The sequence below is a fragment of the Stegostoma tigrinum genome, chromosome 33 (assembly GCF_030684315.1).
Source record: "Stegostoma tigrinum isolate sSteTig4 chromosome 33, sSteTig4.hap1, whole genome shotgun sequence".
NCBI classification, from domain to species: Eukaryota; Metazoa; Chordata; class Chondrichthyes; order Orectolobiformes; family Stegostomatidae; genus Stegostoma; species Stegostoma tigrinum.
Window position 1 is genome coordinate 15,994,914 of NC_081386.1, and position 25,234 is coordinate 16,020,147.

The window sequence follows — 25,234 nt, forward strand, 5'->3', positions numbered from 1 at the left end:
ATACATCTGGTGTATCGTGTTGTTGGGAGGTGCTGTGCAGCAAAGGAGTCTTGTTTGAACCTGTGCATTAAATTTTTAGCACATTGGGTTGCAAATCTAGTCCCCATGGCTGTTCCACGTGTCTGGATGAAGAGCTGGTTTTCCAAAATGAAGGGACGAAGCAGATGAAATCTGGAAATTGGTAATAGGTGATATTGAGTACCGAAGTTGTTGCAGCAATGCTGTCATTGTGGGATATGCTGGTGTACAGTGCCAAGGCTTCCATTGTGATAAGGAATGTTCCTGGTTCGACTTGTCCGTGGATGCTGAGTTTCTGTAACTAATTGTAACATTGTGACAGAAACTGGGGTTTCCCTGTACAATAGGTTTCAAGACATCGTCAACATAGCCAAAGAGGTTCTCACACAGGGTGCCATTGTCTCATTCTCTCCTTCCCTCCATACACATATGCACACACTCACTTTCTTTCTCTCCCTCTTCGCACATACACACACACTCATTCTTGCTCTCTCCCCGCCTCCACGCACACACTGTCTGTCTCCCCCACTCTCACACACACTCTCTCTTTCTCTCCCTCCTCTCTGTCTTACATATACATACACACACACATTTACTAATCTTCTGGAAAAATTTTTATTTGCAGGTGCATCCTATTTTGTTGAAAAATCACACAATTCCTTGATAGTCAATGTGGTGTTTTATAAATTTCTACTTTAGAAACAAAACCAGTCTGACTGCAAACCAAAACACAGCTTCTAAACAAGATGTCTCACCTTAACATATTTTGTCTGAACCTAAAATGTCACCTCTTCTTTACACTGATAAAACCTTCAGTTTTCTCAAGGCAGTGACTTGAAAGAAATTTGGAGATTTACATATACTTAGTAATCAACTAAAACCTTCTAACTGATTAAAGATTTAACAGCATCTTTGGTTTGTTTAATACATTCTCATCAATTGTGTGACCATTTGATCTAATACTTATAAATTCTGTGTTCTGTGTGCTTCTTTCTTACCTCACCTGACGAGGGGGCTACACTCCAAAAGCTTGTGGTTTCAAATAAACCTGTTCAACTATAAGGTGTTTTCACGTGATTTCTGATCAGATTAGCCAGGATCTTATTGAAAGGTGAAAAAAAATGGCCTGCTCCTGCTCCAATTTCAAGAATTCTTATGGTTCTCCTGTTCCTCACCGCTCCTGACATGTTTACAAGTAAAATCCCCACTCCCCACAGTTGCCATGTTTTAAATATATCAGTCACAGAATAGCAATTTATATTCTGAAATGTTAGCAGGAAATTAACACTAAAACTTTCTTTTAAATTTTAGCTCTAAACACAAAACATTTGAATTACATGTCGCTGATGATGTTGCACTTCCAGAAGACCTTAGCAGTTTCTCGCTTGCGAAGACAATTTGTAAAATTGAAGGTGAACTGGAGGATGGTTGTCCAGCCGGTTTGGATAATGAGGTCATGCCCATTTTCAGCAATGAAATGGGCACAGGTGAGTCTGAATGCATTGCATTATTATTCCTCTACATTAAGCAATTCAGTTGTTAAAATTTGTGGTTTTCCTTCAAAAAGTAATTTGCAGTAAGGCTATCAAAAACTAATTTAACTTTTTACTAAAACTGAGCGGAAGAATTTTAGTAAAGTTGCACCACAAAATTTGCATTCTGAATTTCAGGTTTCACAGAATGTTGTAAGAATTGGGTCACATTTAAAGTATTGAACAAACCAGTGAAGCTTTTTCTCCTGCTTTCACTTGAGTTCAGTTCAATGATTGATGATTTAGACCAATTCATTTTACAATTGGGCATCACTGACATTTAATATGAAGTGAGAGAGAATAAGAAACTGTATGTGTTTTCCAGTTCCTCGTTGGGCAGCATTATGAAAAGAAAAAGGTCAGTGAAAAAGCTTAGAATTATGCTCCATGAACCAGGTTTTGTATCAATCTAATTGCAACTATGTTATGGAGGACAACTTTGTGAATTCCGAAACTTTATACCACTCTAATTCTTGCTTTATTACCTTGTCATGAAGATTGAAAAAGCACCAAAATGGTAATTAAAAAGTTGCAAAATATCAGTCATTGCAGAAATTTCTCTTGTGTAAACAAAACTCAAACTACCATTTTTTTTCTATTCTTTCATGGCATATGGGCAATGTGGTCCAAGCCAGAATTAATTGCACATTCCTAAGGGAAATGATAGTGAGCTGCTTTCTCGATCTGCTTGTCGTGCAAAGAGGAAGTTTTTTGGTTTTAACCCAGTGACAGGTCATATAGTTTCAGGTCTGGATGGAGTATGGCTTCGAGGAGAATTTTCAGGCTCCCATGCATCCACTGCCTTCTAAGTCTATGGTCTCCAACAAACACCTGGTCAATTGTAGAGACCTTGACATTCAATCTCACTACCTGCCTGATTTCCTTGCCATGCCCGTCTCTGACTATTAATCTCACCATTCATCTGCATTGCTCTGCCACGTGCATTTTGCTTGGCATACTGATGCAAGACTTCTGCTTCAGGAAGCCATGTAGCTAGAGAAAAGTGGCTTTGCCAGCTTGTTGTATTGTGTTTCAGTTTGGTCCAGATGGACTGTCATTGCAGGATACAGTAAGTTTTCCAGTGACAATGCAAACAAATTAGTAAGAAATAGGCTAGGAATTGATATCTGAAGCCAGTATATTACAGTCCTAGAAACATAGGAAGACGTTCAGTGAGTCATGTTCATGCAGACTCCCTGCAGGAGCAGCTCAGTTAATCCTGCTCCTCTATCTGTTCTCTGTAGACCTGTAGTTTTTGTTTTGGCTGCTTGGGAGAGGCTAGAAAAACTTGGGTTGTTTCTCTGGAGGAGCAGAGGTTGAGGGGACACTTGACAGAAGTCTATAAAATTAGGAGAGGCATAGATAGGGTTGATGGTCAGAATCTTTTTCTGCAGAGTTGAAATGTCTAATTCAAGGGTGCATGCATTAAAGGTGAGAGGGGGAAAGTTCAAAGCAGCTGTGAACGCCAAGTTTTTTTTTACACAGAGAGTGGTAGAAGTGTGGCATGTGCAGCCAGGGATGGCGGTGGAGACATATAGGGACATCTAAGGGACTTTTAGGTAAGCTCAAGAATATGGAAGGAATGGAGGGATATGGACCAAGTGCAGGTAGAGGGATTAGTTTAATTTGGCGTCAGGTTCAGCGCAACATCATGGTGACATATGCCCTGACACACTCGTCACGTTACCATACATCATGAACATTTCTGACTGATCACAAGACTCCTACAACCATTGGGCATCAAAGTGGCACACAAACTAATGTCAACCCTACATCAGCTGCTAACTCGAACCAAAGACCCCTTACCCACTATAGACAGAATCAACGTGATATAGAAGATCCATGCAAAGACTGTGACAAACATTCATTGGACTCACAGGAAAGAAACTGACTACAAGAATACATGAACACCAACTAGCAACAAAAAGACATGTCTAGTACTCACTCGTCTCCATTCACACAGATAAGGATAACCACCAGTTCAACTGGGACAACATCAGGATCCTAGGACAGGCCAAACAGAGACAAGGACAGGAATTTCTAGAGGTTTGGTACTCCATCAATAAACAGGTAGAATTAGACTCGATATATACACCACTGCGAAGAAAAACCGAAAATAAGATAGCCAATTCTTACAGATCCTAGAGTTTAAATACCAGGCAGAAAAACAGAACAGTGCTTCGTTGGAGGTTGCACTGATGATGTTGCCCAGAGGGTAATGAAACATCTGCGAACTAACGAACCAGCTCAGCGAGCAAACCAACCACAGCATCCACAACCTGAACTACAAATCTACTCGAGGACCTTGGCCCATTCCTGTGCTGTACTGTTCTGTGTTCTGATAGTGGAGCCTTCAAGCCAGATTGAAGTCCCACACCCAGTGGACATTTGTGCTTCTTCTAACTGGTGTTCAAAGTGAAAGAGTGAGTACTGATTCATCTGCTGGGAGGCGTGGTGTTATTAATCAGCAGGAGATGTATCCTTGTCCATGTTTGACCTGATGCCATGAAACTCCAATGTTGAGAACTTCAAGAGCAATTCCCTTCTAACTATATACCACCATAGGGAGGCATGGTGTCTCAGTGGTTAACACTGCTGCCTCACAGCCAGGGAACCAGGTTCAATCCCAGCCTTGGGTAACTGTGGAGTTTGCATATTGTCCCATGTCTGCATTGGTTTCTGTCTGGTGCTCCATTTTCCCTCCGTAGTTCACAGATGTGCAGGTTATGTGGATTGGCCATGCCAAAATTGCCCTGTGGTGTCCAGGGTATTCTCATAAGATGGATTAGCTATACTAAATGCAGGGCAATAGGTATAGGGTGGATTTCTGGGACTGGGTTGGATTCTCCTCAGTGGGTTGGTGCAGGTTGTTTTGTTGAATGGTCTCCTTCTTCACTGTAGGGATTCTGTGATTCTATGGGTCTGGTAGGATTTATTTTGCCTGTGGGACAGGATGTAGCCAGGGATGTTATTGATGGTGGCTGGATCACTGTCTGTCAGATATGATTCCATGAATATAAGTATTTCAGGCTGTTACTTGAACAGTCTTTAAGACAGCTCCCAATTATGGCACCAGCTCCTTGATGTTTGTATGGGGGACTTTACAGCATTTCCAGGGCTAAGTTTGCTGTTATTATCTATGGTGCCTAGTTCGATGCTGGGTGATTGTCTGGTTTCATTCCTTTTCTTTAGGCTAATTTTGAGAGCATTTAGAGTCAACCACGGTGCTGTGGGTCTGGAATCACTGTAGACTTGACCAAGTAAGAGGGCAGATTTCCTTCCCTCCATCTGTTGAGTTGTTTGAGAAAAGGATTCTAGGGCTCAGCAACCTTGCAAGCGTTCATGTAACATAAAGAGGAACATGAGCAGTGACAGAAAGCATTCAAATTACCATGTTCTTAAAAGCACTGCATCGGATAATACGAATTAGCTCACTTGATATCGGCAAATTCAGTGAAAAGAGTTTTCTTTCCTTCCTAAATCAAATGCAAGTTAATAATTGGAATACCTAAAGAACCTAATGATAGGTTAATTCAAGCTGCTAAAATAAATTGAGTCAATATTTTAAAAATTATTTTTCATACTCGTGAAAAAAATCACATTTTATGTGACTAGTAAACTTATTTATTAAGGAATCTGTTTTAATTTTGGTAAAGGTTATATATGTCAAGAGTGGTGGGCTTGTGGAATTCATCGCCACTGAGTGCAGTGGAGGCCAGGACGTTGGATGCCTTCAAGGCAGAGATCGACAAATTCTTGATCTCAGAAGGAATCAAGGGCTACGGGGAGAGTGCAGGGAAGTGGTGTTGAAATGCCCATCAGCCATGATTTAAATGGTGGAGTGGACTTGATGGGCCGAATGGCCTTACCTCCACTCCTATGTTTCATGGTCTTATGGTGAAAAAGATACCAAAATAAACCAGGAATCTTTGTTCTAGTGTATGTGGAAAAAAATAACGTATAGCCAAAAATGCTGAGGCAAAAAGGTTTGCATTCCGCCACATGCTCTTTTGTTAATTTCCTTTTGATTTATCACAATTCATGTGGGTGATAGCTAGTCCAAAAGATGAGGAGTTCAAAACCTTGGCTGTCTGAGAGAGGTGCAATATGTGCAGTTGTGGAACCAAATAACTTTGGATAAGGCTGATGGATTAGTAGTATCATCTTCTGCAACATCAGGCCTAGATTTACACCTTTTTCTTTGATGTACTACCAGATGGCATTTTCTTGCAGGATGCACACAGTGCATGAACAAAACCTGCAATCTGTGCACAATCTGAACTTTATGTTACATTAAAACATATGCTTGTATGGAAAGATCAGTTCTGGTTCCAAATGTGGGCAGGTGAAAACCAGACTTTTGTTACCACTCCAAACATTAGTTGGTGCCATGTGGGTGGAAGGGGTGCAGCTTTACCATCTGTGGGTGGTGAGACTGGCAGCAGCTTTAATGTTTCAGATTCAAAATTCTGATTACAGTTTCAAATGTAATGCTTGAGATACAGTCGCAATAAATTATACAGAATTAACGTGTTTTGGACAACCAACTTGCATATGTGAATTGTCTAAAATCTATCAACCGATATCCATTGAATCAAAATAATGTACAACAAATTCCCATCGTATCAGTTTTCAAATATGCAAGGGTAGGTGTGCATATCTAACCTAAAAACATTACAATAGCTACAATACTTTGTACGTGGAGGTGAGAACATTTTGAAATTCAAATTAAATGACAGTTTTTTTTAAGAAAGACAATGAATAAATCCTTGATGTGTAAATAAAACATTTAAAAGTAGCAATTTGTAGTAGAGAACTTGAGTATTGCTGAAAAGGACATGTTCTTGCACTCATCAAATATATCAAATTACTCATTTGTATGATAGACATAATGTCTTTTTGGCTTGATGGCAGTGCCTGTTAGTGCAAAAGCCACTTGTGTTGCTATTATTTTATAATAGTATGAATCAGCCAACTTCACCTTTTGCTCAAACTTTTGAAATGCCTTATCCTTCTCAGGTAATCTAGGGTACACCAGGTATTTTTCACAACCAAAGTTGATTGCTTTGGAACATTCTGTGCATTTGCACAATATACAGAGGGAAATTATTCAATCAGGATTGCTGTTATCCCACAGGCTTGCATTAAAACATTAATACAAGAGAGTCCTGCTCTTTGCAAATGATAAGAATATGTACACACCCTGTGCGTGTTTCAACTCAACAAAATAGGTGACAGCCATTTGCTGGTTCATTTCAGAAAGCCAAAAGTTACCAATTCCCTGGCCGATCAGAGTTAACTTGCCTGGTTTAACCTTTTATAAAACATGGCTGTTAACAGTAAATCAACATTAATAGATACATTCTCCATGGCAATATTTCTACCAACCTGAGTCCACTTGCCGACTAATAATGTCGTATAAATGTTGGTTTTCCCCTTGAATGAGTATTCTTGTGAAATATCCTGATGAGTGAAAAAAACTTTGACAAAATCCGTCTTCTTTCAGCAATTTAATCGACAAATACTTAATGAAATTGATGGGACAGAATGACCCTTTATCATAAAATCACAGAATAATTACAGTACAGAAAGAGGTCATTCAGCGCAACAAACTAGTGCCACCCCTTGTGGTGATAATGGGAACTGCAGATGCTGGAGAATCCGAGATAATAAAATGTGAGGCTGGATGAACACAGCAGGCCCAGCAGCATCTCAGGAGCACAAAAGTTGACGTTTCGGGCCTAGACCCTTCATCACCACCCCTTGTGGTGTTTATTCACCTCTTCTTTTAAAAGCCCTAATTAAATCTACCTTCACAACCATTTCAGATATTGCATTCTAGATTGTATGAATACATAGTGTTAAAAGTTTCTCCTCATTTAACCTTTGGTTCTTTCGCTAATCACTTTAAATATGTGTCTTCTGGTTCTTGACCCATCTCCAATAGGAACAATTACTGTCCATCTGCTCCATCTAGACTCATTGTGATTTTGACCAACTTTATAAATCTTACCTAACCTTCCCTGTCCCGAGCAGAACAACCTCAGTTTTGCCAGTCTGTCCCAAGTTTTGTATCATCTGTATATTTTGAAGTTCTGCCCAGTACCACTGTCTAATTCACTAAAAGTATCAAAAAAAGCTGTGCTTTTGTTGTCAATTACATTCATCATGGCTTAATCATCAACACTAATGTTATTGATGCATTTGTTTTGAATGTTTATATCATATAGTTCACATTCTATATGAATAACATGTTTGTTTGGGGGTGATCTAGCCAAGTCAGTAATTCGGTTCATCATCCTGGATTAAGGAAAGAACAACAATTTTGTTCCAATTTGTTGACTGGTACTTTGTAATCCCTGCTGGAAAATATTTTTATGAAGATGTTGGAAGAGTTCAGAGCTGTCGTGGCTCACAATTGAAGATTTGTCTTCCACCAGGTACTGAACAGCTGTGAATAAGGCATATCTCATAAGGATAATATTATTACAAGAACAGATCAAAGGCTGGAAACTCTGCAGAACATCATTCACATCTGACTCCTCAAAGGTTTCCCACCACCTGCAAAGCAAAAGTGTGATGAAGTTCCTACTTGTCTTGACATATACAGCTCAATATTCAAGAAGTTTGACCCTGTCCAGGATAAAAACAGGTCATTTCTTTAGCAGCCCATCCAACACCAGCGCACTGTGGCTGCTATGTATACCTTCGACATAAATTTGAAAACTCTTAAGGATGTAAATGTTCAAAGTGAATACATAAAAAGGTGTACTGCTGATTAAGTTATTATGAATTTAATTGACAATATAAACAATACTTGAACACCACCACCTGAAAGTTTCTCATAAAGTTTCACAGTGTCCTGAAGTGAAACTATATTGCCATTCCCTCAGTGCAGCTGGGTCAAAATCTGGATCTGCCTACCTAACACCACATGACCACAGCAGTTCAAGAAGATGACTCACCATGCCTCTATCAAGTGTAAATAGGAACGAGCAGAGAATACTTGCCTTACCTGTGATTCCCATATTCCACAGACAAATAATAAAGGAGAAATAATACCGGTGTGCACTTATATCTTCAAGGTAAGAGATAGGCCTGGAGTTTCTGCACAATTGTGCCTGTTCCTGCAACATAATTTCCCTTTGGTCAAACAAGCACAATAGGTGGTTGAAATTTATGCGTAAGTTACATTCAGCGCAGTTTGATGTTCTCCAATCTTTTGCACTTGTTTTTAAAAGCATCGTGGAAGCAACAGGCTATAAAACTGGTAATGAATCAACTGCGGTTTCTGCCAACTACGTATTCCGAAGCTATCAAGGAGACTGTAAATTTTTATGTGCAGGATACCTTTAGGTGTGTTTTGAAGTGTTTTTTATAATTTTTTTTCACTGTGTATCCCAAGATAACTGAAGTTTGAGTGGAAAATCAGGGGTGGGGAGGGATAAAATCACTTTTTCAGAATCGGTAGAATCAGCAAACGTGTCGAAAGGGGAAACTATCCCATAAAATGTTTGTAAGCTTTAATAACGCACCACATGCTGCACTTACCTAAATAGCTGCACTGGGAAATTCGCAACACAGGAAAATGCTCTTCTGTGAGTATATATTTGACGTTCATTGTATTTATTTGTTTGACTGTTGACTTCTGTGTTCATCTTTGTTCAAAGAAGCTCTGTTGATACTATGGTTGAGGGGAAAAGGCTGCTTATTTTTATCAAATTGTGCTTATAGGGCTGAATTTCTTGCTGCAATATTTGTTCCATCTAATGCCGCATATAAAACCCTATCACATAGAGCATAGAACATTACAGCGCTGTACAGGCCCTTTGGCCCTCGATGTTGCGCCAACCTGTGAAACCAATCTGAAGCCCATCTAACCTACACTATTCTGTTATCATCCCTATGTTTATCCAACGACCATTCAAAAGTTATCGATTCTACTACTGTTGCAGGCAGGGCATTCCATGCCCTTACTACTTTCTGAGTAAAGAACCTACCTCTGACATCTGCCCTATGTCTATCAGCCCTCAATTTAAAGCTATCGTGCTAGCCATCACGAATGTGAAAATGTCTCACTGTCCACCCTATCTAACCCCCTGATCATCTTGTATGCCTCTATTAGGGCAAATCTTAACCTTCTTCTCTCTGATGAAAACAGCCTCAAGTCCTTCAGCCTTTCCTTATAAGACCTTCCCTCCATACCAGGCAACCTGGTAAATATCCTCTGCACCCATTCCAATGCTTCCACATCCTTCCTATAATGCGGTGGCCATAACTGTACACAATACTCCAAGTGTGGCCGCACCAGAGTTTTATACAGCTGCAACATGACCTCATGCCTCCAAAACTCAATCCCTCTACCAATAAAACCTAACACACCGTACGCCTTTTTAACAACCCTATCAACCTGGGTGGCAACTTGCAGGGATCTATGCACATGGACACCGAGATCCCTCTGGTCATCCACACTACCAAGAATCTTACCATCAGCCCAGTACTCTGTATTCCTGTTACTCCTTCCAAAGTGAATTACCTCACACTTTTCTGCATTAAACTCCATTTGCCACCTGTCAGCCCAGCTCTGCGGCTTATCTAAGTCCCTCTGTAACCTGCAACGTTCTTCTGCACTATCTACAACTCCACCGACTTTAGTGTCATCCGCAAATTTACTAACCTATCCTTCTATGCCCTCATCCAGGTCATTTATAAAAATGACAAACAGCAGTGGCCCCAAAACACATCCTTGCGGTGCACCACTGGTAACTGAACTCCAGGATGGGCATTTCATGATTTCAAGAACATTTCACCACTCAACCACCACTCTCTGTCTTCTTGCAGCTAGCCAATTTCTGATCCAAACCACTAAACCACCTCATTCCCACGCTTCCGAATTTTCTGCAATAATTTCCTACAATATCACCTGTAGGAATGCCTCATAACTTTGAAATATGAATGTTGGTGTGTGTTCTGAAGGCCATTTGTAAAGTGAATAGCTGTGCTCAAAGGGAAGCTACTCCTTTGATCAATATGGGATGTAGCTTTACAGAGGCTTTCACATCATGCTTCTAGGGCAGCTAACTGTAACTAAAGAGAGCTGCTAACACGCAGGTTTTAACAACTTGTTGCAACTTTTAACAACTCCTGTTAGACTTTACATTTGGATCCTAATTTTTTATCCTGTCTGAGATTCCTCTTCTGTCCTAATTGAAGTGAAGAACTTGTTGTGTGTCAAATTAGACATGTGAAAAAGAATTTTCCCAATCCATTGGAGCTGGATGGCAGGCAAACAGGCTGGGTAAGTTAACAAGATAGGCTGCCATTGTAACTATGTGCCAGTGTCCCTTTAAATAGATGTTTCATTACTGTAATCAACACATCATTCTACAGAGATAATGGGAACTGCAGATGCTGGAGAATTCCAAGATAATAAAATGTGAGGCTCGATGAACACAGCAGGCCAAGCAGCATCTCAGGAGCACAAAAGCTGATGTTTCGGGCTTAGACCCTTCATCAGAGAGGGGGATGGGGAGAGGGAACTGGAATAAATAGGGAGAGAGGGGGAGGCAGACCGAAGATGGAGAGAAAAGAAGATAGGTGGAGAGAGTATAGGTGGGGAGGTAGGGAGGGGATAGGTCAGTCCAGGGAAGACAGACAGGTCAAGGAGGTGGGATGAGGTTAGTAGGTAGATGGGGGTGCGGCTTAGGGTGGGAGGAAGGGATGGGTGAGAGGAAGAACAGGTTAGGGAGGCAGAGACAGGTTGGACTGGTTTTGGGATGCAGTGGGTGGGGGGGAAGAGCTGGGCTGGTTGTGTGGTGCAGTGGGGGGAGGGGATGAACTGGGCTGGTTTAGGGATGCAGTAGGGGAAGGGGAGATTTTGAAACTGGTGAAGTCCACATTGATACCATTAGGCTGCAGGGTTCCCAAGCGGAATATGAGTTGCTGTTCCTGCAACCTTCGGGTGGCATCATTGTGGCACTGCAGGAGGCCCATGACGGACATGTCATCTAGAGAATGGGAGGGGGAGTGGAAATGGTTTGCGACTGGGAGGTGCAGTTGTTTGTTGCGAACTGTGAGGTTCACCTGCACATCTGCCAATGTGGTATACTGCATCCACTGTACCCGGTGTGGCATCCTCTACATTGGGGAAACCAAGCGGAGGCTTGGAGACCGCTTTGCAGAACACCTCCGCTCAGTTCGCAACAAACAACTGCACCTCCCAGTCGCAAACCATTTCCACTCCCCCTCCCATTCTTTAGATGACATGTCCATCATGGGCCTCCTGCACTGCCACAATGATGCCACCCGAAGGTTGCAGGAACAGCAACTCATATTCCGCTTGGGAACCCTGCAGCCCAATGGTATCAATGTGGACTTCACCAGCTTCAAAATCTGCCCTTCCCCCACCGCATCCCTAAACCAGCCCAGTTCGTCCCCTCCCCCCACTGCACCACACAACCAGCCCAGCTCTTCCCTCCACCCACTGCATCCCAAAACCAGTCCAACCTGTCTCTGCCTCCCTAACCTGTTCTTCCTCTCACCCATCCCCTCCTCCCACCCCAAGCCGCACCTCCATCTCCTACCAACTAACCTCATCCCACCTCCTTGACCTGTCAGTCTTCCCTGGACTGACCTATCCCCTCCCTACCTCCCCACCTATATTCTCTCCACCTATCTTCTTTACTCTCCATCTTCGGTCCGCCTCCCCCTCTCTCCCTATTTATTCCAGAACCCTCACCCCATCCCCCCCTCCGATGAAGGGTCTAGGCCCGAAACGTCAGCTTTTGTGCTCCTGAGATGCTGCTGGGCCTGCTGTGTTCATCCAGCCTCACATTTTATTATCTTGGATTCTCCAGCATCTGCAGTTCCCATTATCACTGATACATATTGTCTCTGGACTCTGGTTATCTCATTTTTGAAGGCTTCCATCCCTTTACTTGCGAATATCTACCCCTAATCAACTCCTGAAGGTTCTTGCCTAATACTGTCAAAATTGGCCTGCCTCCAATTTTGAATTTTTAACTGTTAGATCCAGTCAATTCTATTCCATCTCTATTTTGAAACTAATAGAATTATGATCACTGGCCCCACAGTGCACTCCTGCTAACACTGCAGTCACCTGCCCTGCCTTATTTCCCACGAATAGGTCAAGTTTTGCTCCTTCTTTAGTAGGTACATTCACATACTGAATCAGAAAATTTTCTTGCGTACACCAAACAAATTCCTCTCCATCCAGGCCCTTTACATAATGGCAGTGCCAGTCTATGTTTGGAAAGTTAAAATCCTCTACTATTGCCACCCTATTATTCTTACAGATAACTTGGATCTCCTTACAAATTTACTTCTCAATTTCTCACTGATTACTGGGGGAGTCTAAAGTACAATCCCCATAAAGTGATCACCCCTTTCTTATTTCTCAGTTCCACCCAAATAACTACCCTGGACATATCCCCAGGAATAGCCTCCATAAGTATAGTAACTATAGTAACATTATCCCTAACCAAAAACACCAACTTACCCCCCACCCCTGCCCCACCCTCTTTCCATCCTTCCTTATGGCATTTATACCCAGGGACATTAAGCTGCTGGTCCTCTCCATCCCTGAACCACGTTTCTGTAATTGCTATGATATCCCAATCCCATGTTCCCAACTGTGTCCTGAGTTACCTGTCAGGCCTCTTGCTTTGAAATAAATGGGATTTAATTTATCAGCCCTACCTCATTCTCTGCTTTGTTCCTGCCTGAGTGTTTGACTTGCTCCTCTCCCAACTGCACCAGTGTCAGACTGATCTCTTTTCTCACTATCTCCCCAGGTCCCGTTCCCCCGTGCACCCCCCCCTCCCCCGCCCCACTAGTTTAAATCGTCCCTAGCAGACCTCCCCACCAGTATATTAGTCCCTTTCTAATCCAGATGCAATCTGGTTTTTTTATATGAGTCACCACAGAAGAGATTAGATTAGATTCCCTACAGTGTAGAAACAGGCCCTTCGGCCCAACAAGTCCACACCGCCCCTTGAAGCATCCCACCCAGACCCATCCCCCTATAACCCACACACCCCTGAACACTACGGGCAATTTAGCATGGCCGATCCACCTAACCTGCACATCTTTGGATTCTAATGATCCAAAAATGTGAATCCTTCTCCCCTGCACCAACGCCTTAGCCACACATTCATCTTCTCTGTCCCCCTATTCCTACTCTCACTAGCTCATGGTACCAGGAGTAATCTAGATATTACTACCCTCAAGGCCTACTTTTTAACTTCTTGCCTAATTTCCTATATTCTCTTCTCAGAACCTTGTCCTAGTCTTATTCTGTGTCATTAGTCCCAATGTGTATGACAACTTCCTCCTGGTCCCTCTCTCTTTTGAGAATATTCTGCATGATCTCTGAGATGGAGTTTAATGCGGAAAAGTGTGGGGTGATTCACTTTGGAAGGAGTAACAGGAATACAGAGTACTGGGCTAATAGTAAGATTCTTGGTAGCGTGGATGACCAGAGGGATCTCGGTGTCCATGTGCATAGATCCCTGAAAGTTGCCACCCAGGTTGATAGGGTTCTTAAGAAGGCATATGGTGTGATAGGTTTTATTGGTAGAGGGATTGAGTTTCAGAAGCATGAGGTTATGTTGCAGCTGTACAAAACTCTGGTGTGGCCACACTTGGAATATTGCATACAGTTCTGGTCGCTGCATTATAGGAAGCATTGTGGAAGCATTGGAAAGGGTGCAGAGGAGATTTACCAGGATGTTGCCTGGTATGGAGGGAAGGTCTTATAAGGAAAGGCTGAGGGACTTGAGGCTGTTTTCGTTGGAGAGAAGAAGGTTAAGAGATGACCTAATAGAGATATACAAGATCATCAGAGGATTAGATAGGGTGGACAGTGAGACATTTTTCCTCGGATGGTGATGGCTTGCACGAGGGGACATAGCTTTAAATTTAGGGATGATGGATATAGGACAGATGTCAGAGGTAGATTCCTTACTCAGAGAGTCGTGGAATGCCCTGCCTGCAACAGTCGTAGACTCGCCAAGTTTAAGGGCATTTAAATGGTCATTTGATAATCATATGGATAATAATGGAATAGTGTTGTTTGATGGGCTTCAGATTGGTTTCAAGATCGGCGCAACCTCGAGGGCCGAAGGGCCTGTACTACACTGTAGTGTTCTATGTTCTATGTCCTTGCTCCTGGTACCAGAAAGGCAACATATAATTAGATGTCTTGTTGTCAGCCCCAGAAACACATGTCTGTGCCTCCGGCTAGAGACTCCCCTATCACAACTGATTGCTTGGAACCTGACATACCAGTTGTTACATTAGAGCCAGTCTTAGTACTAGAAACCTGGCTGTTGGTGCTACATTCCCCTGAGAGTCCATCACCCTTACATTTTCCAAAACAGCATACATGTTTGATATGGGGATAGCCACAGGAGACTCCTGCACAACCTGCCTCCCTGTCCTACCTTTCCTGGAGGTAACCCATCTACCTGACTGTATCTTTGGATTTTCTCACTTCCTGCAACTACCATATTAAACATCACCTACACCCTGTAAATTCTTCATTTCCTCTAAGTGCCACTTTAACCGATCCATGCAATCCAACAGGATTCGCAACCAAACAGACTTCCTGCAGACATAATCATCAGTAACAATGAAATTCTCCCTAACCTCCCACATCCAATAGGAAGAACACATCATTCGACTAAATATCATCTTTGCATCTTATTAATCCACAGACCCAGAAAATAGCGCAATCTTACTGCTCTAAAAACACTGCTCCAGGATAACTTAGTATTTATGTTTTATATTTTTTAAGTTTAGACAAATCTCAATAAATAGAGGGAGAACTAAATATCTGGATACAGAAGTGGCTTGAAGGTAGGTGACAGTGGGCGGTGGTGGAGACCTGCTTTTCAGACTGGTGGTCTGTGACAGGCCGTGTACCACAAGGATTGGTGCTGGGTTCACTGCTTTCCATCATTTGTATGAATGTTTTGAACGTGAACTAGGAGGTATGCTTAGTAAGTTTGCACATGACACCAAAATTGGGGGTGTAGTAGACAATGAAGGAGGTTATCTCAGAGTATAACAGAATCTTGATCAGGTGGGCCAATGAGCGGAGGAGTGGTAGATGGAATTTAATTTAAATAAACGTGAGGTGCTGTCTTTCAGAAAGGCAAATCAGGCAGGAGTTGTACACTTAATAGCAAGCTCCTGGAGAGTGTTGCTGAACAAAGAGACCTTGGAGTGCAGGTTTGTAGTTCCTTGAAAGTGGAGTCACAGGTAGATAGGATAGTGATGAAGGCCTTTGGTATGCTTGCCTTTATTGGTCAGTGCATTGAGTCTGGGTATTGGGAAGTCATGTTGCAGCCATGCAGGACATTGCTTAGGCCACTATTGGAATACTGTGTACAATTCTGGTCTCCCTGCCGTAGGACACTTGAAAGGGTTCAGAAAACATTTACAAGAAACTTGCCAGAATTGGAGCGTTTGAGCTATAGGGAGGGGCTGATAGACTGGTTCTGCAGTCACTGAAATGGTTGTGCCAGTGTCATCCTCCATTAGGACTGGGTGACCATTTAACCAGATGTTTATTTTGATTGGTTTTGATTTGAAGTTGCTAAGCAATTTAACTGTTCCAAACCAGCTGTAGGTGGACTTTCCAGGGTGTGTAGTCTCTTGGATACCAATGTATGAGCTCTGTTACTCAGTTTAGGCCAAGTGAGACTCTTTTGTTGTCTTGAGTCTAGGTTTTAGCACCTACTGCAATAGCCTGCTGGATTGGATCTTCAAGAAAATTATATTCGTTTGGCCAATTGCCTGCCCTTGAGAGGTGTTCCCCAAGCTCAGTCAGACTGGCAAGGGTGTCCACTTCCATTGGAATACCCTGTAACTCATGATGGATTGATTGATTTATTGTCATGTGTACCGAAGTACAGTGAAAAGTAGTACAGCCAGATTATAGTAAGCAAGGATGTGCACATCAAAAAGACTTAGAGGCATACAGGTTACATTGCACAGGGTGTGTGCTAGGTGAGTTCAATGTTAGCAAGATTGGCATTATTTGAGGCTAGAGAGTCCATTCATCGTCTAATAATGGCTGGGAAGATGGTCCTGAGCCTGCTTGTGCACGTGTTCAGGCTTCTGTATCTCTGCCTGACTGAAGAGTTTGTAGGAGGTCGTTACTGGTGTAGAGTGGGTCTTTGATGATATTGGCAGCCTTTCTGCAGCAGCGAGCCATGTAAGTGGAGTCCGTGGATGGATGGTTGGCTTCTGGGATGGTCTGGGCTGCTCATACCACCTTCCGTAGTTTCTTATGGTCCTGGGCAGAGCAATTGCCGTACCAAATCATTATCCACGATCAGTATACTTTCAATGGTGCATGTATAGAAATTGGTGAGGGTCTTTACGGTCATGCCAAATTTCCTGAGCCACCTGAGGAGGAAGAATTGTTGTGCCTTACTGACTGTCGCATCTATGTGGCAAGTCCAGGATAAGTTGTCGGTTATCGTCACTCTCAACTTGACGCTCTCCACCCTCTCAGCCTCAGTTCCATTGATATAGCTGAGGGCGTGCTCTCCTCCTTTCTTTAAGTCAATGATCAGTTGTTTAGTTTTTTCAATGTTGAGAGAGAGGTTGCTTTCATTGCACCTCATCACCAAGCCCTCTGTCTCCCTTCTGTATTTTGACTTGTTGTTGTAAGATACCTGTCCCACTACAGTGGTGTCATCAGCAAACTTGTAGATGGCATTTGTTCAGAATTTGGCAACACAGTCACAGGTTCACAAGGAGTACAGCACGAGGCTGAGGACGCTTCCTTGGGGGTCTTCAGTGTTGAGTGTTGTTGTGGAGGAGGTGCAGTTACCTGTCCTCACTAGTTGCGGCCTATGGGTCAGAAAGATGAAGATCCAGTTGCAGAGGGTGGAGCCAAAACCAAGGTCATGGAGTTTTGAGATAAGTCTGGAGTGGATAATGGAGTTGAAGGTGGAGCTATGGTCAATGAACAGGAGTCTGAACACGAATAGGTGTCTTTGTTGTCCGATTGTTCCAGGGATGGGTTCAGGACTAGGGATATGGCATGCACTGTGGACTTGTAATGTAGGGAGGCAAACTGTAGAGGATTGAGGCAGGCTAGGAGACTGGACTTGCTCCACTTGTCACATTTTCCAATGATAAAGCCAGTTGTAGCACCTGTTTGAAGTGTAGTTGGGCTTCAGCTAGTAGATGATTTTGCATGGTCACGTCATTAATCGCACATACCTAATGGTTTCTCAGCATCTCATTAAGTGTTAAACCAAAGTCACATGCCTTTGCAATTTTCCTTACCTCAAGTCAAAAATCCCAATTCAGATTCCCCTGGATGTTGAATTGCCGAGTAAAACCAATTGCATTTCACAATTAGAGGAGGCTTGAGTTTGTAATATTCCTTAACTAAATCCGTTAATTCTTGAAAGGTTTTAGTATCTGGTGCCTCAGGAAAAGTTTGGCTCCTAATAATCGAAAAAGCTGTAGGTCCACAAGATGTCAGGAGAATTACTTGTAAGTTTTCATCTGCCCCAATGTCATTTTGTCAGAAAAATTAGCGCATTCTTTCCAAATACTGGGCCTGGTCTTCAATGGCAGGATTGAACAAGTCAAACTTCCCAAATAACAGTGTGGTGCCAGAAATGGCTACCCCAAGTAAAAGACAACTGTGGTGAGCAAATTTCTTGTCACCACTGAAATAACACCAGAGAGGCCTGTATCCCATCACCAAGTTGCCCTTTATTTACATGTGGAGAGTCCTTGACACTGATCCAGCCAGCTCTCAGAGTGAACAAATTGTCTGACTCTCCTATTCTTATCTGTCAGCCAGGGCTCCCTGATTGGACTAGATTAGCAGCCCTTGTCAGAGACCTCAAATTTTAAGATGTCCACCTGGCTGACCTTGTTACAATCACTACAATACCCTTCTAACCAAATAGAGAAAAAAATTACTAATTTTAATTTTGTAGGACCTGGCACTGTGGCTCAGTGTTTAGCACTGATACCTCACAGTGCCAGGGATCCAGGTTCGATTCCAGCCCTGGGTAACTGTCTGTATGGAGTCTGCACATTCTCCCCAGATGGTCGAGTTTGCTCCCACACTCCAAGGATGTGCAGGTTAGGTGGATTGGCTGTGCTAAATTACCTGTAGTGTCCAGGGATGTGCCGGTTAGGTGAATTAGCCATTGTAAATGCAGGGTTATGGGGATAGAATTAAGGGCTGGGTTTGAGTGGGATGCTCTTCAGTGGGTTGGTGTAAACTTGATGGGCTGAATAGCCTTTTACCACACTGTTGGGATTCTATGATGCCATTCTGACAGTGATAATCTACTTTTTCTTTGTAGGGCAACCCATCTACCTGTTAACATTATATGCACTGTAAAGAATTTTTTAAACACTTTTGTTTTCTTGAATTCTGTTCAATTAAATTGATAATAGAAAAAATAAGAAAATGCGTTTACCTGACTTCACAGAGGCCCAGATACGATTTCTGAAAGCGAAACTACGAGTAATGCAGGAGGAATTGGATCGACTAGCTCATGAATACAACAAGAAGGTAAGATTTTAAATATGTAATTACACAATATCACAAACATTTACTGTTAGCTGCATAGATGTTATAATGTCATGATCAAATACTAATAATATCATTGTCATAAATTGCATGCACGATGAATAGGTAATTATAGAGTAATAAGAATAAACAACATGTTAAAATACACGGAGAAGGGATGAAATACAAAGATTACTCCACAATACAATAAATATATGGCTGAAAGTCACAAGGCTATTGAAGTTCATCCAAAGATTTACGAAATCAATTAATTAATCAGTTTAATAAATTAAAAGCTATCCTTAGTAAAGGTTACCTTGAAATGATAGTAATTGTCACGAAAAACCAACTGGTTCACTATTGTATTTTAGGGTCTTTTGTGTAGTAACCTTTTGTGTTATTTTATCAAAAGTGCAATGGCAGCCTCAAGTGAATATGTGCAGTGACTGACCTCCATAGTAACTGAAAAGGAAAAATTCTGTCCTTGGTTCTGACTTGTTCACTTCTTTCATCAGATGAGATCATAACACCCTGTAGACACAAACTCCTGACAACACATTGAATGTATCCTTCACTGTGTTGCGTGACACAACCATTGTGTTATATGCTATAAACTTGTAGCAGATCTAGTAATCCAAAATAAAGCATCCCTGAGGAGAGGTGAGCCTTCATCTGCAGAAGAATTGTATTCAACCACAATCTGTAACTTATGGCTCAGTATATTCCCCACTCTGCCATTTCTTTTAAGATGGGAATCAATGCAGATTTAATGAAGATTGCAGGAGAGCATGACAGGAGCATCATCAGGGCAACCTCAAGTTAAAATGTCAACCTGATGAAGCTCCAACTTGACTGCCAGCTTGCCAAACTGCAGAGGCAGCATGTGATAAACGGAACTACGTGATCGCACAACCAACAAATCAGATCTCAGATCTGCAGTACTGCAACATCCAGTTATGGATGGTGATGAACAATTAAACAACTCACTGGAGAAGCAGACTCCATTGTATCCCTGTGTTGAATGACGGGGGACCCAATACATCAGTACAAAAGACAAAGCTGGGCAAACATCTTCAGCCAGACATGCTGAGTGGATGATCCATCATAGCTTCTTCCTGAAGTTTCCAACATCATATGTCAGCCAATTTGATTCACTCCATGTGATATCAAGAAATGGCTGCAGGCACTGGATACTAGAAAGGCTGTGGGCCCTGACAATACAGTGTGCTTTGACTAGCTGTTCCCTAATCAAGCTGTTCCAGCTCTACAACACTGGCATCTATCTAACAATGTGGAAAATTGTCCAGGTGTATTGTATCCACAAAATAAAGAAGAAATCCAATCCAGCTAATTTTTATCCCATCAGTCCACTTGCAATCATCAGCAAAGTGATAGAAGGAATTGTTGATAGTGCTATTAAGCAGCACTTACTTAGCAATAAGCCGTTCACTGACACTCAGGTCCTGACCTCTGTTCAGGTCCATATACATGCAAAAGAGCTGAACTCCAGAGGTCAGCTTACTGGCCTTGACATCAAGGCAGCATTTGACTAAGTATAGCATTAAGGAACTCTGACGAAATCAAAGTGAATAGAAATCAAAGCGAAAACTCAACACTGGCTGGATCTATGCCTAGCATAAAGGAAGATAGCTATGGTTATTGAAGAGCAATCATCTCAGATTCATGACATTGTTGCAGGATTTCCTCAGGGTAGTGCCCAAGGCCCAAATCATATTTGCAGCTGCTACGTCAATGTCCTTCCCTCCATCATAAGTTCCTAAATTCAGCAACATTCACAACTCCTCAAATTCTGAAACCGTTCATATTGAGGTCGAACAAGGTCTGGACAAAATTCAGGCTTAGTTTTTCAAGTGGCAAACAACATTTGTGCTGCACAAGTGCCAAGTAATCATGATCTCAAACAAGAGAGAATCTGAACTTCATCACTTGATATTCAATGGCATAGTTATTGCCCTACTATTCACATCCTCGGGACTATCATTGACCATAAGCCAGTGTTGTGTGTCATGAAGGTGAACTTCCAGGTGGTGGTGCTACCATTAATCTCCACTTACCTGGATATGTGCAACTCCCAACACTCAAGAAGCTCACACTATCCAACACAAAGCAGCCTCTTTGATTGCCACCCCATCTACTAACTTAACATTCACCACCCCTCCATCATCAAATTACAATTTCAGCACTGCAGCAACATACCAAGGCTCCTGTGGTAGCACCTTCCAAATTACCAACCTCTACCATCTAGAAGGACAGGAGTAGCAGAAGTTCACCTCCAAGCCAGACAGTACTCTCCTCCTAACATTAGAGACCTTACACTCTAAGACTGCAGTGGTTCCAGAAACCAGTTCACCAACACATTTTCAAGAGCAACTACAGCTAGGCAATACATGCTGTTCTAGCCAGCAATGCTCTTACCTGTGAAAGAATAAAATAAACTTATCCCAATCCTGCATTTAACACCTTCTTTCATAAATTGAATTTCCTCAACATGCTTTACAAGTGTAGACAGTTGTCAGTGTTGGGAATTTGTACACAGATGGTTTTGCGAATAGTGAAATTAATTCCCCAAATAATTTGATTTCAGTTTTGCTGGTTGAAGGATAAATATGGGCCAGGACAGCAAGTGAACACACTTGCATTTCTTTGAATAACGTTATGTAATCTTCTCTGTTCACAAAATGGACGAATATTGCTCCTTTGCTAAGCTAGGATGCTTGTAGTATCAACCCATTACAAGTATTCTGAGAGGGTGTTTGGAAACCCTGAAGAGTAGGCAGATTGAATACCAAATAATGGTTGTGAGATTTTGAGTTGGTTGGAGTTCTCAGAGCCAGAAGGAGAAGGAATTCCAATCCACACTTATGTAATTGGAAATTAACTGTTATATGTAATTTTAGTAAGATTACATAGGTGAAAAATTGAATGTAGAGAGTCTCGAAACACTTTTGTCACTGACTTGGAGCTCTTAATAAATCTGTCCCTAATAGCAAAAGATACTTCTTATAGACTTCCTGTTGTCATTTAAAACTGTATATGCTTAACTTTTAATTTCATATATAAATATTTTAAATATTTAATTTACAAATATATTCTAAATATATATATATATATATGTTATTTTATCTGAGATATTTGGATAGTTAGACACAATTGTGGCCAGCGATTGCTGAACCTATGGAATACTTACTTTAAGTAGTGGTACTCAGTTACCTTAAAAAAAAGTATCCCTTCTTGGCTTATCTTCAGCTCCTTGATGACCACTATACTTTGTGTTCATTGGAAAATAAACATTTAATTATCACAATGCTAAATGAAGCAATATTTTCACTGTACATGATGCAGCATTATTATTACCCACGTGTTTTCATCGGACTGAGCATTAAAAATATGCAATATAACATCTCAGTTTGTGAAAACACCTGTGACAGCATGTAACTGATATTTATTTATTTATTTATTTATTTTGAAATCCTCTTACACACTCTGTCCTCAGCAGAATTAAGCTCAGGTCATTAAAAGTGTTAGTACTAGTTAATAAATAGAAACATTTGTAATCTTTGAATGTATAATACAATTAAAACACATTGTTGTGGATAAATACCAGACTAAGATCTATGCTGAAGGAAGTTGTCAATGGTAACTGTTCTATAATGTTACACCAAACCTATGAATATTTTTGACAGATATCTTGTAAAACCTGCCTTTAAATGAATTCTGAAATTAAAGTCTAGCTGAGAGAACCATTTGATCTTAGGAGCACCAGTCATTGTAAACATTTGATATTAAAACATAGTGGGTTTGGAAAATATTACACATGCGGTAGATATTATCTGGACGAGGGATAATTCATTACACGTTTGCCTGAACTGACTTTATTTTTAACAGGGTTAGTGTTTGTTTTATTGGCCGGTTTCTCTTGCCCAAAATGTCTTTCCCTCCTTCTCCCCGAACTCTCACAATGCTTAACGCTCTGTCTTAGAGCTACCTCAGAAAACTGCAAACTCTAGTCAAAATATAAATAAGGAAATTTCTGTCTCATTACCTGCATCATTCATGACTTGCCCACATTATTGATTGTCATGAAGTCAACATTCTCAATTGGACTCAGTCATCATGACTCATGCATTTTAAAATAAAAATCCTACAATGTAAGGTCTGTTTTCTGGTTCTTGTAAGAATTAGGTATGCTCAACTTATTCTTGATGTTTAGCAATATTTCTCCGGTAATTTTTCTGTGCAACAATTTTACCTTGGCCATTTACTAGATTTGGAAAAAGTTAGACATAAGTGCTGCTGAATGAATTTTGTCATCGGCTCATGAACTCAACAGAGATATTCCAGAAGCAACTTTGAGTTGATGGTACAGGTAGGAAGAGAAAAGATATACTGTGGACTGGAGAGAGTCTATACCAGGATGAGTAAAAGCAGTGCATAAGCATTCTATCACCAGAAGATAGAAAAATGTTAAACGTTTAGAAAACAGCACTGTAAACTTAGTTGTAGTACTTTTTAAATGATATTTGGTCTCAGCAACTAGATGCTGGCTACAAATATTCCACAGATAGTAATGCAATGTACCTAGAAGCATGTAAACTCATTTGAGAAGTATTATAAAGGAAGTTAATGAAATTTTAGGTTCAGGCAGTATCCATGGTTGGAAACAGGGGGATACATTGTGCTATGTTAAGACACAAAAGACAGAATCTTCCTAGCCACTGAACAATGTGGGTATGGTGAGAAACGTTGGGAGAATCATAGCATTGCAGGAGCCAATTTCGCTCTGTCCAATGTGTTTAGAGCAATTTGCAGGAACTCTGCAGTGCAGCTATGGATTATCAGCAGTTGAGTGGATGCACGACTAGTACCTTTGCTAAGAACCTGGGGGATTTTGGCTGTGGCCAGTAATTCCACTTATGGCGAATGGGGTAATATGATGAGCACGTTACCATAGGGCCTGGTATATTGGTAGTGAGGTGAGTTTGGGAGAATAGCATGAGAAAACCCACTAGGTCTTGCAGAGGGAAGCTCACCAAATTAACACTTAGCCAATTTCTGATAAAATTCAGTGGAAAGTCTTCAGTGTTTTCTTACTTTTTCCAACAGTATCAAATACTTATAATTTTTTTATATTAATTTATAGAATGTGGGTGTTGCCACATTTATTCAATTCTACATGTCAGCCTCAATAGCTACTTATTGCCCAACATCCATGCCCTCATGGCTGTGAATTTATCTTCTACGTTCTTCCTGTGATTTTCCTTAATTTAAGTTCACTGTTCACCAATTTTATTCTTTGTATATTCAGTAGTCAAATTTTCACAAGCCTGATTTTTTTCAGCTTTCCCTTCATTAATATGGTCTTTCTTTACATTATTTAAATGAATCTTCTCTATGTGCTTTCCACTACTTCAATGCTTACCTTTCATAGGGTGCTGAAAACTACATCCAATTTCCAGTATTTCTTCAGTCTTTCAAATATGTTGGATAAATTGAATATCTGTTTCTTGTTTTTGCCGCAGTACTTTTTGTAATAGTCTATTCTACCTGAACTACCATCACCTTGCACCTGCAAATCAGATTTGCTTTTATATTTTAAGAATTGTAACATTTCACACATCCTTCTACCCTGTTTTTCTTAGGTTACAACATATTGCTTTTCTTCATTAAACTGCATCTGAGTTGACTGACGACTTCTAAAACCCATCCATGTCCTGCTTTAACATCCCACATTCTTTTCCACTGTTCAAATACCCCAACTTAATATTGCTAGTAAATGTCAGCCTCATTCCTCTTGCCCATATTCCAAATTATCTTTATAAATGGAAAACGACTAGTCATTTATCAGGTAGCATAAACTTATTTATCCTACTCTTTGCTTTCTGTTCCTTAGCCAATTCCTTACTCGCCACTTGCCCCCACACCTCCTCCCTCACCCCTATCCCGGGCCCCAAGATGACATTCCACATTAAGCAGAGGTTCGCCTGCACATCTGCCAATGTGGTATACTGCATCCATTGTACCCGGTGTGGCATCCTCTACATTGGGGAAACCAAGCGGAGGCTTGGGGACCGCTTTGCAGAACACC

At 41.3% G+C, this 25,234-nt stretch overlaps 1 protein-coding gene across 7 annotated transcripts in view; it reads left to right on the forward strand.

Annotated features, from left to right (window-relative positions):
• Positions 1–25,234, forward strand: part of tex9 (testis expressed 9) — a 128,776-nt gene that overhangs the window by 66,372 nt on the left and 37,170 nt on the right. For all 7 annotated transcript variants that reach the window (XM_048562944.2, XM_048562941.1, XM_048562942.1 and 4 more), the window contains exons 7-8: positions 1,330–1,505; positions 19,049–19,131. In XM_048562944.2, the coding sequence (XP_048418901.1) occupies positions 1,330–1,505; positions 19,049–19,131 (259 nt within the window). The remainder of the gene's footprint in view (positions 1–1,329; positions 1,506–19,048; positions 19,132–25,234) is intronic.